Source organism: Leptinotarsa decemlineata, unplaced genomic scaffold (genome assembly GCF_025532065.1).
Source record: "Leptinotarsa decemlineata unplaced genomic scaffold, Ldec_3_MD MMD2_P_RNA_scaffold_14, whole genome shotgun sequence".
In the NCBI taxonomy this organism is placed as follows: Eukaryota; Metazoa; Arthropoda; class Insecta; order Coleoptera; family Chrysomelidae; genus Leptinotarsa; species Leptinotarsa decemlineata.
The window spans coordinates 1,023,540-1,037,627 of record NW_027412528.1 but is presented as its reverse complement, the minus strand read 5'-3'; the positions used below and the strand labels follow the sequence as shown (position 1 = coordinate 1,037,627).

Here is a 14,088-nt window from a genome sequence, read left to right as displayed (position 1 = left end):
GGCTTTATCTTTATAATCATCATTCATTTTTCACATTGAATTTTGTATTGAACTTACCTAATTTTTTTCTAACATCTATAAGTGATAGATAGAGTAATCAGTTTTCAATAAAATAATGTCTTAGGTTGAACATTGGCCCAAACCACGCAGTATTCCGTGTGCACCAACCAAATTATGTACACTCCGAGTACACTAGCGTAACCTAACCATTCTGATCATCATCGATAACGACTATTTCAGGATCTGGAGAATCAGCTATCATAATGATTTCTGGGGGGTCGGCGAATTGATTTTGTACAATTTCTTCATCCAAATACGGTTCCATAAGGTCAGGGCTGGGTGAATCCCGAAAGATTGGAAAAAATTCATTCATCACACCAAAGTCGGCGTCGAAATCATTTGGGTCGTCAAATAGACCGTATTCGTCAGCGTCGAATTCGAAACCACGGTCCTCATCCAAATCAATTGTGGTGTCTGAATATCCATCAAAGTTGTTGTCCACACCCGTTGAATTGATAATTTCAACTTGAATGTCTCCATAAGATGAATCCTCAGAAGGAACGAAATATGGTTCACTCGTTGAATCGGCTTCTTGCACAACCGGTGTTACTTGATTCATGATGAAGGAACAAGTGGTCTGTTACTTGCACTGTGAAGCTGAAAATCTCCAATCTTTCGACATTGACAATGAATGACATCACAAATCCTTGGGATATTTTGCGACACATGACCTCGATATATGAACACAACTTATTTATATCTCATATGACCTTGTGTTATGAAATGTCATATACCCTCCGACATGAAGTTTTGTCTTTGGTTTTACTTGATTCATTATGAGGGAACAAGTGGTCAGTTACTTGCAATGTAAAGCTGAAAACTTCCAATCTTTCGACATTGACAATGAATAACATCACAAATCCTTGGGAAATGTGTGTCATATGACCTTGATGTATAAACACAACTTTGCGTGTCTCATGATCTTGTATTATGATCAAGTCATATAATCTCAGATGACATCACAAGTCGCTGAGATATTTATATCTCATACGACCTTGTGTTATGAAATGTCATATACCCTCTGACATGGAGTTTTAACCCTAACGATTGACTTTGTTTTCGACAGATAACTTTTGAATGTAATGAATGATAATCTCATTCTGTTTTCTGAAAAATAACCATTGATTTGACTTCATCTGAGTCATCCATCTCAATATAGGATGTAGAATTTTTTTTGATCTGTGGCATTGACATTTAATAATCAATGCTACAATCATTTTAATTTTTTCAGAGATTGAAAATAACTTTCTAATTGTTACTTTTATATATTTTTTAAATAATCAGATTTGCACTTTTAGTTATGAGTAGAAAGTAACATACATAAATATTATTTGTTTTTTAGAAATAAAAATGACTAATCATTACTTTCCTTATTTATTTCTCAAAATATAAAATATACTTTTTTACATATAAATAGAAATTGCATTACATAACTTTATTTTGTTTTTTTTAAACAAAATGATTAACTGATACATTCATTATTCATTTTTTCAAATATGAATAATCAATTTTACACTTTTAAATATGACTAGAAAGTGACATTCACATATAACTTTATTACCAACATACAAAAAAAATATTTACAAAAGATTTATTGGGGGAGATTTCTCGACACGATTGCTCTGACTAATACAGATATGATAATAATATAGAAAACTTTATGATACATGAATTGCAAATGTATAGGGAAAGATAAAAATTTTTACAAGAGATGTAAGATGGAATTTTCATGTATCTCCTTGCTGAAGATTTCCAATTGTCGAATTTTGGGAGAAAGTTTTTTCATGTGAGCAGATCTCTCTCGTTGAGCTGCTCACATTTGTTCACATTCCACTTCGAGGAGAGAAACTTGCTCTTCCAATTCAACAAGTTTTTCCCTCTTCGCTCTATATTCCGTTTCGAAGCCATTGTAAACGTGATACATCTCTAGAAATTTGTCTCTCCTGGATCTCATAAATGAAAACCAATCGTCTGATTTTTCGAGGTCAATCGTTGGGGGAGGCGTGCTTCCAGGACTAACATTATCGTATTCAGGAACCTGTGGAATAAAAGGATATGATGAACTAACATCTTGTCGCGTTTGAGTAATGATAATTACCTGATGGAGTGATGTAGAAGGTCCTGTTATGACTTCCATCTCTCTCTCACTCTTATCGACTTGTTTTTATCCCTTTTTTCGTGTTTCGTCTTGTGTCTCCTTCTAGATGGCGACTTCGAGCTAGACTTTTTAGACTTCTTCGCCTTCTTCATTATTTTTTCATCACTCTCCATTTTTTTTCTTTTTCGTCTCTCAAAGTCATCATCCGAACTATTCTGAGTGATTGAACTATGTGGAGATCCCATATTCTTCGAATATGTTTCCTCCATCTCTAATATGTTACTCACAACAGTTTGTGATAAGTTCGGAAGTGACTCATCAAGATTCTGGGTGTGAATCGCCATCACATTATCAATGTTTGAGGGATTGTCATTCATCTCCACATGGTTTGGATTGAATCCATTTAAAAATGATTTAGCATTGTGCATCTGCTGAATGGAAGTCATCACCGGTTGTGGTATCTCCCCGCCTTCCTGAATGATCACGTTCTGGTGGACAATTACATCCCTGCGCTCCATTTCACACATTTCTGATCGGTTCACAGAGTTTGATGATTTTAATAAAGGTTCTTTCAACAAAGACATGGTTCTGAAATCAAAAAATAATAGACAATTAGCTAACAAAAAAGTTTTCATCTTTTCTTTTCATCACCTTGATACAAAACAGTGGAAATCTTTCAGAAAAAGCAATTTCAAAAGAGGTAACTATATACGAAGAAGTAACTTTTAATCACAATGTACCCTTTCTAAAACAACTACTTTCAAAAAAACATTGAATTTCGTGAAACAAAAATTACATTCAAATCAATTACTTTCATATGAACACTGAATCACACAAAAAAAATATTTTATAGAAAAACAAAAACCGTTCTTTACCAAAATTATTCTCATCTTAAAATATACCCTTTTCAGTTTGATATGAATAATATACTAGGTTGTACTTACATCGAGATGAATTTTCAGCTGCTAAGATTTGAAGGCTTTGATGGAGTTGCTTCACCTGGCTGCTTTATTGAACTGAAAGGAAGGAATCAATTTCAAAAAAGAATTCCATATAACATCATCAAAATCTCAATGTCCTTTTAGAAACCTTCAAACGTGTTTCACACTTTTCAAGGTTGTATTACGTTCACATAAAAACAACTACTTTCATAGAAAACAATGAATTATATGAAAAAAACTCTGAACTAATAATTTTATATGAACACTGAATTATACAAAAAAAAATTTAAAAACTGAAAAGAAGGAAGCAATTTCAGAAAAGAATTTCATATATCATTCATCGTCACATCTCAACTTCCTTTCAGAAACATTCAAATTTTGTTCAGAATATTCAAGGTTATATTAAGTATAAATAACCGTTCTTTACCAAAATTAATCTCATCTTAAAATATAACCTTTTCAGTTTGATATGAATAATATAGTAGGTTGTACTTACATCGAGATGAATTTTCAGCTGCTAAGATTTGAAGGATTTGATGGAGTTGCTTCACCTGGCTGCTTTATTGAACTGAAAGGAAGGAATCAATTTCAAAAAAGAATTCCATATAACATCATCAAAATCTCAATGTCCTTTTAGAAACCTTCAAACTTGTTTCACACTTTTCAAGGTTGTATTACGTTTACATAAAAACAACTACTGTTAGAAAACAATGAATTATATGAAAAAAAAACTCTGAACTAATAAATTCATATGAACACTGAATTATACAAAAAAAAATTAGAAACTGAAAAGAAGGAAGCAATTTCAGAAAAGAATTTCATATATCATCGTCACATCTCAACTTCCTTTCAGAAACATTCAAATTTTGTTCAGAATATTCAAGGTTATATTAAGTATAAATAAAAACTCTCTTTCGAAAACATCTACTTTCATGAAAATCAGTTGATTTACACAAAAAAAAATACTTTTGGAATAGATAATTTTATATGAACACTGAATTGAATACAAATTAGAAATTCAAAAAACTAAACACTCCTAAAATTATAACCCTTTCAATTCGAAATGAATAATATAGTACACTGTACTTACATTGAGATAACTTCAACTGCTAAGAATCATTGATGATTATTGGGTTGCTTGAGTCAACTATATCACTTGACTTGACTGTGTCACTGCAAGTTAGTTCGATGGGTAAGAGATACTAAAACAGAATGATGTGTTGTCCCTTCTGATTCTGTTCTGGTGTTTGGAAAGGTCAGCCCTTTCTGGTGGGGGTTGAATTCGAGTCTTATGATTTGTCCCAACGATACAAAATTTAAAATGGAAGAAAAGGGTAGTAAGAGTTTATTGTTGGTAGAAACTAATTTGAGATTTTACAATTGTCCAGAGTGCACAAAATTGTTAGAATTCCGTCTTTATCACCCTATAAAACTTCCCGAATGTCCTAATGGACATTTTGATGGTTTCTACCTCAATTATGTCAATGCACCTCTGAACGTGCTAATGAATTTTACGGTCAGGGTTTCCTACCCGAATTTTTTTTCAAATAAACCATTCAACCTCTTGCATCCCTTCAATAAAATAATATTGTCTAGACACGCTATAAAAGTTCCTGAATGGACTCTTCGAGGGTTTCTATCTCAAATATGCCAATGCACTTCTGAACGTGCTAATGGATTTTACGGTCGAGGTTTCCAACCCGAAATTTTTTCTTCAAATAACCAAACATCCTTTGACATCCCTTCAATAAAATAATGAAATTGACTAGACTAACAACACCATATAATCATAAAATATTTTCTCTCCAAAATTAACCAAACAACCTTTTGCGTCCCTTCAATAAAAGAATGAAAATTGTCTAGACATCAACAGCATATAATGATAAAATATTTTTTCTCCAAATAACCAAACATCTTTTCGCTTCCCTTCAATAAAATAATGAAATTGTCTAGACTTCAGAGACATATAATCATAAATTTTTGTTTGAATATCGATATTTTCTACCCACAAAGTTACAAAACTTAGATACTAAACATCCTTTTTTCCCAAAAATGCCGAATACGCGCAATTGTCAGTTTTTGGAATAAAATATAATAATTGAATATTTTTTCTAAATCATATACTCGCGCTAAACTAATTGTGACTCAATCACTTATGAACATGAAATCTTAATTCTAATTTATAGTGACACCACAAACGATTTGAACGATTCTTTTCGTCAAATATGAATTTTCCAAAATTTTAAAAGCAAAAATTAGATTTGTAAAATTCAATTACTCGATTGCTCTTCCAATAATGCAATAAGGAGATCTAGGTTTTCATCGATGGTATTGTTGGAATCTTTCATTACTTCCAAAAGAATTCTCAGATTCTGTTGGGAGCTTGTTTGATAAAATTCAATATCGGAATGACCCCAAGGTAATGTTTTGGTAGTATTCGGAATTATGAATCTTTTATCATCGTTATGCGACAGAGCGACTTTATTACACATCAAAGTATAAATATCATGTAAATCACTTCTGAATACATTCATCTTTCGCAATATTGTTCCACCTGTTTCAACAATCCTAATGTAATCGTCAATTGAAATCCGATTTTTAATCACGGATTTTTTGACACCCTTAGCCATTTTAATTTCATTTGACACACTTTGGATGTGATATGCTTTTGCTCCAGTCCCATGAAAACTAATTATAGGATCGTTTGGAAGTTCGTCTTTCATATTTCCAATTACCGACTTCTTAACTGGCACATGGAACTATTATCCAACGCATAGTTGGAAGTGTCAAATTTATCAACATTCTCAATGATAAATTCATAAAAATTATCTGTCATTATTTTCAAAATCAAAGAGTCTGTGTCGGTGTAGAGAAGAGAAGAACGTGATCCGAAATGTTTTTTAATAACATCATAGAAAAAGTCGTAAATGACAGTTTTCGACATATCCAATATACTAAACCCCAGATACTATGGTTTGTTGTAACAAACCTTAACTTTATCCATATGTATGACTACAAAGTCTTCTGCAATTATGGATAATGTTTTGAAATTAGGGCGAGCTATCAAAGCGTTGGCACCCATTCCTCCCCGTAAAGATTCCCAATGTGTAACAATTCGAATGTCTCTCCTGTTGTAAACATTTTCCAAAGTTTTCCCATAAATAGAGTTCACATTTAATTTGAAGTAATTCTTCTCAAACTTATTGGTGGCTTCATTTTTCAGTTTAGTATTTAAATCGATATATTTTTTCAACCATTGTGACTGATCGAATCTGAGAACTCTATGGGTTCTAATCAGTTTTAAACCATTACGAAGTGCCTGTTTCAAATTTCTATAATGAATGATATATTTATTTTTATCATTCAAATTAGGTATAAGTTTGGCTATTTTAGACTTTGACCCAGGCGGTATGATACTTTCAACCAAAAATGGTAAGTCTGAATGTAAATCGTGCATTTCAACGGGGTAATGAATATCAACTTCAAGAATATATCCTTGAGAATTTTCATCTGGAATACTGACGATATCTAGTTTACTTATTTCATCGGAGGTCAACCATGTGAACCCTCCAAAAGGTAGTGATTGAGACATGCTATGACCATACAGATTTGTTGCATCCAAATACATGATAAATGATGAAGCTTCATTAGGATTATAATTTGGAAGGAATTGATTATTTGCAATGTGCTGTCTCTCCGAACATTGACTAACACCGCCACGAATACCTTTTTGAAAAAAATGCACCATGTCTATATCAGTTAATAATTCCAACTTGATGCCTGTATATTTCAACATAGCGTCCCAAGAAAGACCTGGAGATGTGAAATAATGTGCAGGATCCAATTTATATGTACTCAAACTCATGTTTCTGAAATTTTCAAAAATATCACACAGTAATAGAACATCTGATTTTAAGTAAATATCAGAATATTCACCCAAATCATGACAATTGAATGTTTTCCATACCTGCTTCACTCTATCATATTCATTATCAGAAATATGTCTTTCATTCAGTTTGTCAAAAAAGTCCGCCTTTGATGGTATAGATGAATAATTCAATTTATCTAAAGAATCGATGAAACTGTATGGAAAAACACCTTTCTGTCTCATAAGTTTAAATTTATCATTTTCTGGAAAATGTTTTCTCATTTCCACAAAATGTTTCTCATCTAAATTACCGCCCAACTCTTGAAGAGATGCACTCATAAATTTGAAACTATCGATGAACCTTAATTTCAAAAATACTTTTTTCAATTGCCCATTTCGATTTAATTTGTTTTCCATAAATAAGTGTTTCGTGAAAGAAATATATTTCTCTTTAGTTTGAGCGATGACGTCAACTTTACTTTTATTGGAGCATAAATCTTTTATGAACAAGTGACAGTCATACCCACTGAGATTATGGAAAATGATCGGAATGAAATTGGGCAATTTGAAATTGAGATTACATATGGAATGTGTTGCTCCAGTTCTTTTTTTTCCTGTCAGATGACAGTGATCGTGAATTTTAATGTCATTCTCTTCGAATGTCTTTCCACATATAGCACATGTAGTGGCATTATTGAAATCATTTTCTTCCTCAACAGTCAAAGGGTTCATTGAAACGATATTTTTCAAATATTTGTGATATATATTGGTGACGTCAGCCTCCAACTTTGAAATGAAAACTTTAGATGCATCAGCCCCTCTATAAATACGAATTTTGAAATTGAATCATCAAAAGAGCACTTTATGAGATATGAGAAAGCGTATGGTTCATGAAGATAGGTTCGATTTGTGAAAGACTTAGCAGGATTTGGCTCAGTTGTGTGCAGTGGTTTAAGGATTGATTCAAAATCAGCATACACTGTGAATGGAACTCTCAACTGTTTCTCAATATTTTCAAATTTCAAAATATTCTCAGATACGCATTCACCGAATTTATCAACTCTGAATTTTGGGGTTGGTGTTGTTGTCGATATGTGATTACAATCATTCAATTGATGTCGCAATAAACCCCGCTCATTACTAAAGTATAATAAACAACCATCATAGAAATATTTTCTATGTTCATGTGCTGATATTTGAGATGATACTAATCTCGATAAATCTTTAATCCAACAATAATGACTGTTACCAGAATCATCCATTATATTCAGCAGATTCACATGACTATTAAGTCTACGTTTCGAATAATCTAACGGGCCTACAACATCATATGAATCTTTACCGTGTTTGAAACATTTTTCTAAACCATAAACATTGATAGAGCAATCATTCATAATCTCAAATTTAGGAATATCTTTCAACTTTACTGGAAAATCCATACCTGCTACGTTCAACACGGTAGAGAATTGAGGATAAGATGAAATTTCACACACACTCACACTGGCAGGATACAGAGCTGAAGTGACAGCCCATGCAAAACAGTATTGATCTTGATTAATAACATTCACAACACTTTTCTTCAACTCAATGAATTTGGGTAACTTGATATAAGAAGAGCCTCCAAGGGGACTATACTTGTTGACATTTACTTCCATAAACAGAATTTCCTCAATAGTCCAACCTGAAAATTTATTTTCTCTTCACATCTAATAACCAATTTTCTGAATACATCACTTACCTGAATCTCGATGTTGAAATTCCATTGCTTGAGCAGTTAAAGCATCAATAAAAATGTTATAAATCACATTCAAACCATTCGATTGATCGACAACTTGATTGGGACTATTGAATGATTTTACTTCTAAATTCTCCTTAGTTTGAAGATAGTAACGTCCAAACACATCCATATTGACTTTCACACTTTTATGGATAACTAACACTTCTTCGAGTAGTTTAAAAACTTTTTGCTTCAATTCATTGAAAAATGTTGGGTAATCAATGTGATGGTTTTGACTATCCACTCTATAGCTCACAATTCTACACTTGAATGCTGTGCGTATGATTTTAACACCGTCCCCATATTGAATACATGCATTTGTTCTATGTTGCAAAGTCCTCCGATGAATATTCATCTGATCACTTGCAATATTCAAATTGCAACACAAACAGGTTTGCATTTCTGGAGATAATGGAGCGTTTAACCTAGGCCGCCTCTTCGACATTGATGGTCCTTCATTATTTGCAAGAATACATGATTCTCGCTGATGACGACGCAAGTTATCACTCCGAGTGAAACTATTTCCACATTCACTACACGTATACATCTTTTATATAAAACCACACGATTATGATGAGAATACGGACAAAAAAGAAACATTCACAACACACATGTTATATGTGCATAACCCCCCACTCCAATCCAAGGTAAATCTATGTCATTTTATTAAATATCACTCAAACTCAAGGTAATAAATCAGTAATATCGTTCAAAATTTTTCCCAAGGTCATATGACGTGTTCGAAGCTCGAAATCGCTTAAGAAATTTCCAAGGTCATGTGACCATGCAAGGCCAAATCATAGCTGTACAGTAAAAAGCGGTTCACGGTCATGACATCACACACATCTCAATGCCAGTCATGGGCGGAGAGTCAAAAAGGGGTTTCACCTCATCATGTTACACACAACTCAAGGTCAACTCATAGGCGGAGAATAAAAAAACGAATCAAGGTCACAGTCAGTGTTGTGGATCTGGGGGGGCATACCCTTGGGGGGAGGTCCAGACCTGTCTTTCCCCCTCTACTAATGCCAGATAGTCGAAAACTTCATTTTCTCATTTTAACCCATGTAGTAATCAATACACAGTGTCCCATATCTTTACAATAAAATATAGGACAGATATTCATAACCTTAATTTACGTCATAGGGGTCATATCTCGCTTCCACCTTACAAAACTTATCTGTTCCGAAGAAGCTTTACCTACAATGTCTTCAAGCTTTATAATGAGATCGACCCATCACTTCATACTATGAAACTAAATTTATTTCGAGACAGTCTCTTGGCCAATAATGAATAACTCAATGTTTCCACAGATAATATTTATTTATACTTCAACAATTTCAAAATGAATATAAAAATTATTTGCATGCGAACAATTATGATTATACTTATAAATTGGGGCTGAACTAGAACTTTTTCGAATTGTTTTCAAGTTGCATTCCTGTTCTTATTATTTTTTATATGTAAGTATATATACTTTTTTGTTTTGTTATCCTTTCTGAAATATTTTTATGTTTATATTGAACAATGTAATTGATTGCAAAAAAATATTATTATTATTATAGAAACTCATCAGATCTAATTTCGTTGTCATAAATCCTTGTACTGATTTCTATTCCTTTTTTAGGCAAATTAAAAAATGGAAAATTCAGCTCAAGTAAAATCTCCTTCGACTTTCACATTGATTTTTGAAAATGTTTAATTTCATCCACAAAACTGTTTCTCAATTAATAAAATATGCCATATGCCTCTGAAATTATAACAAAAAATTTGCTGTCTTTTTTATGTCTTTGGCATTGACTACTAAAGTTATTAGCTTCTTCTGAGTAGTACTTGGTTACTCACATTTTGTCGTCAATCGAGGACCGCCTGCCCGGTACTGACGATGCCCAATAGGCTGAAACAGCTATCTACCGGTGGCTCTATTTATCTTTTGATTTTCATGGAATTATTTTCCAGCAGCTTGACTATCAATCGGATTTCTATCAATCGGGCGTCCGGTTGCAATGAACGCGCCGAATTGTTTCTCCGTGCAAGGCAGCTCAGAGTTTCCTTATCTTGGAAAATTTCGAATGGACGCCCAGTTATCAGATTCATTGTCAAAATTCTATAGATTGGCGTATACTCTAGTTGAGTATTTTTCATTTTGGTGGCGCTCAGAAGGTACGCGTATATTTGTTACGTATATTTTTCATACAGGTGAACGATTATAAAGCGTCCATATAACTGACAACAATGCAGGAGTTTTCGCAACTGGGAATACTCAATAATTTGTTAGAAATGTCGTTGATTTGGATACGTTTGTAGGTCGGCGCCGTTTTCATATACAGTGTGTAAAAGCCAAATGGAATAAATTCATTATTTCGGTTACGGTACATATTTCAACAAAATCCCGAAACACGTTAAATTTAGATTATGAAGAACTTGTAGACGAAAGTCATAGACCATGAAATTGGTCTTTCTTATTTACAAAACTACTTCTTTGCTCTTTAGAATAGAAAGACCAATTCCACATTTGCAAACCACCTTTTAGCAGAAGGACATGCGTTCAATCATGAATACGACGTGTTACATTTAGAAGAGAAGAGTTTGAAACTCAATCTTCTAGAATATTCAGAAATCAATAGACTCAGGAATTTGGGTAATTTACTGAATAATCAATTGGAATTGAATAACTCCCCATTACTAAATATTTTTCAAATGTGAAAATTGGGAGATGAGCTCAGATGATTCAATTCATTACAAACTTAGGTAAAAGTCAGGTACCTACTTCTAATTGTAAAACTAGATATATTAAGCATTGAATATGTAGAATATTGTTAGTAAAGACACGCCCGAAAAAACCATTGTATGGCGAAACACGTGTTGCGTTTTTATAAAATTGTTTAGTGAAAATCTCACAATAAAATGTTTTTTAAATACGTTGACTATGAATGGTCTCAAAAACTCAAGAATCGAAAGACAGAGATAGATAGATAGAAGTTTATTTGACTATATCATATACATATGCATATTCATAGCAAGTCATTTGGTCTCAAAAGATATCGAGTAAACTATTTAGTAATACACTACTGCACTTTTGAAAATATTTGCAAAATATCACATCACATAAACATACAAAAATATAAGAAAAATATAAGAAACAGTTGAACAAACAGTACATAAACGGTAAGTATGTTCTCAGAGGCCACACAAGGTCACACCTTGAATATCTTCCAAGTACCTACTCATTGACTGAGTAAAAACTGTTTTTTACAAAATATGTTTAATGGTTCTTTTGAACTTATTCACACTCATCGTTTTGATTTGATGAGGCAGTGCATTGTTGAGACTAAAATCTAAATAATAATATAAAATATAATATAAATGTAAATGTACAAATTTTCGTCTAATCTTCAACCTCAGATTCGTCACTGTTGCTACCGCTATCATCAAAGTGAATTATGATTGGTTCAATATTGTGTTCAATACGGTTGTCTACGTCCCACATTTTTTGCTCCTCTTTTAAAACATGCTGCATGCATTTCTTCCAGTCTTCTGCAGAAACAGTTCGAATAGCTTCTTGTAGGTGATGTTGCACGTCCACTAATTTAAATGTTCTGTTTTCTCGTGCCACATATCCTTTTACTTGCGCCCAGATTAATTCTATTGGGTTTAATTCGCAGTGGTATGGTGGTAACCTTGAAACTGTAATTCCACGACTTAACGCCATTTCATCCACTGCGAATTTTTTATATTTGTCTGTGTGTAATTTTGTTAGCTGAAGTAGTTCTGCCTTTAAACTATCTTTGTTATATTGGATGTTCTTATTAATTAACCATTCTTGAATTGCTGCTTTTTTCTATGATTGTTTCGGTAATGGTTCTAAATGTCGACTATGGTATGGGGCATTGTCCATGACGATGACAGACCCAGGTTCCACAAGTTGAATGATGCCTTCAAACCATTTTTCAAACACCTCCCCATTCATCTCTTCATTATAGTCGCCTGTTTTCTTAGATTTAAATATTAATTCACCGTTTGGTAAAAATCCACTGTCGCTTCCTATATGCGTAACTATCAGACGGGTACCTTTTCCAGATGGCTGTTTTAACCCAACTGACAAACCTTCAATAAAGTCTTGTCGTGCACTTGTTATATTACCATCCTGCCATACTTTTTTGACCGTATGTTCTTGGTTAACCCATGTCTCGTCCATGAAGTACAATTTTTTTTGAGCTTCCGAAATTCGTCAATTTTTCTTAGATAGTTTCTTCTCCATGCTATTATTTCTTGACGTTCAATGAGAATGCTTTTCCTGTCAACTTTTCCGTACGTAAATTTCATTTTGTGTACAAGTTTCCTAAAAGTTTCTTTAGCCATTTTTGGGACCAATTCATGATCGCTAAGTGCCTCCAGAACTGTTTGTAATGTGGGCAGCTCATTTCTGAAAAAGAAACTGTGAATAGTTCTGCGTATACTGGTTTTGGCTTCTTCATCAACTGTGAATTTCTGCTTCTCTTAGTATTTTGTAAATCGATGATTTTGGTACACCGGTATAATCAGAGCACATATCAACTAATTTATCTTTTGTAATTGTGGAACTTAATGATGTAGAAATGCCCGGTTGGTTATTCGGAGGTACACACGTAGAATTACAGCACATATGCACAAAGTCATCTTTTGGTGGCTGATGATCTCTTTCAAGACAGTAAATACTCGCAGTACAATTTGCTTTTCTCTTACTGACCGAGACTCCGACCGTTTTACCTTTTTCGACGTGGAAGGCCCGACCATGTCTCCCATTTTTTGAGTAGTTTGAGAACGGTGTAGAAATATAATTATGTAACGCTTAAACACTTATTAGCACTATTATTTTCACCAATTGTTATCACAACACGTCGATTGCTGACTAACTTAACTGTAAAACGTACAATTCACGCTGTATAATTCACAAATCAATGATACGCTCATGGCTGCAAGTACATTAGTGAGGACTGCAACGATGAGATGAAAGTTACGGTAAAGTGACAAAGACAGAAATATCGTTGCGTACAGCGTTGCCACTAGTTGTAATAAATATCTAACACTATACAGAAAATAATGAATTTTAACTGATCAGTAATCAGGAAATGTATAAGTATTACTCAACAAGCTCATTACTGATTTTTGTCATAAATAATACCTTTTAATCATACTAGTATTGTGTATTATCTATAATTTGCCACAACCTACAACTCTACTGCTTACTATATTTTGATTCTGCTATAAACTGGTAACGTAAAATTTAGATATGACAACGCGCTTTACTCTCAATCATTATTGGTTTTACTATAGGAAGTCTGATCTTGTCAGAGTTTCTAGT

The 14,088-nt window shown here is 33.2% G+C and overlaps 1 protein-coding gene across 4 annotated transcripts; it reads right to left on the bottom strand.

Moving 5' to 3' along the window:
• Positions 1–1,558: 1,558 nt before the first annotated feature.
• LOC141482729 (uncharacterized) lies at positions 1,559–13,858 on the bottom strand. 4 transcript variants are annotated; one of them, XR_012465687.1, is made up of 5 exons: positions 4,190–13,858; positions 3,596–3,667; positions 3,103–3,174; positions 2,159–2,746; positions 1,572–2,098 (listed from the first exon to the last, which is right to left on the bottom strand). XR_012465687.1 is itself a non-coding variant. In XM_074176458.1 (4 exons), exons 3-4 carry the CDS (start codon positions 2,195–2,197, stop codon positions 1,874–1,876), a joined length of 264 nt encoding a protein of 87 aa, XP_074032559.1. In that variant the 5' UTR covers positions 2,198–2,746; positions 3,103–3,174; positions 3,596–13,858; the 3' UTR covers positions 1,559–1,873. The 4 variants fall into 4 exon arrangements, 1 of the variants encoding a protein (XP_074032559.1); XM_074176458.1 differs by having other exon boundaries at positions 1,559–2,098; positions 3,596–13,858; XR_012465686.1 differs by having other exon boundaries at positions 1,571–2,098; positions 3,596–13,858.
• Between the last annotated feature and the right edge of the window lie 230 nt (positions 13,859–14,088).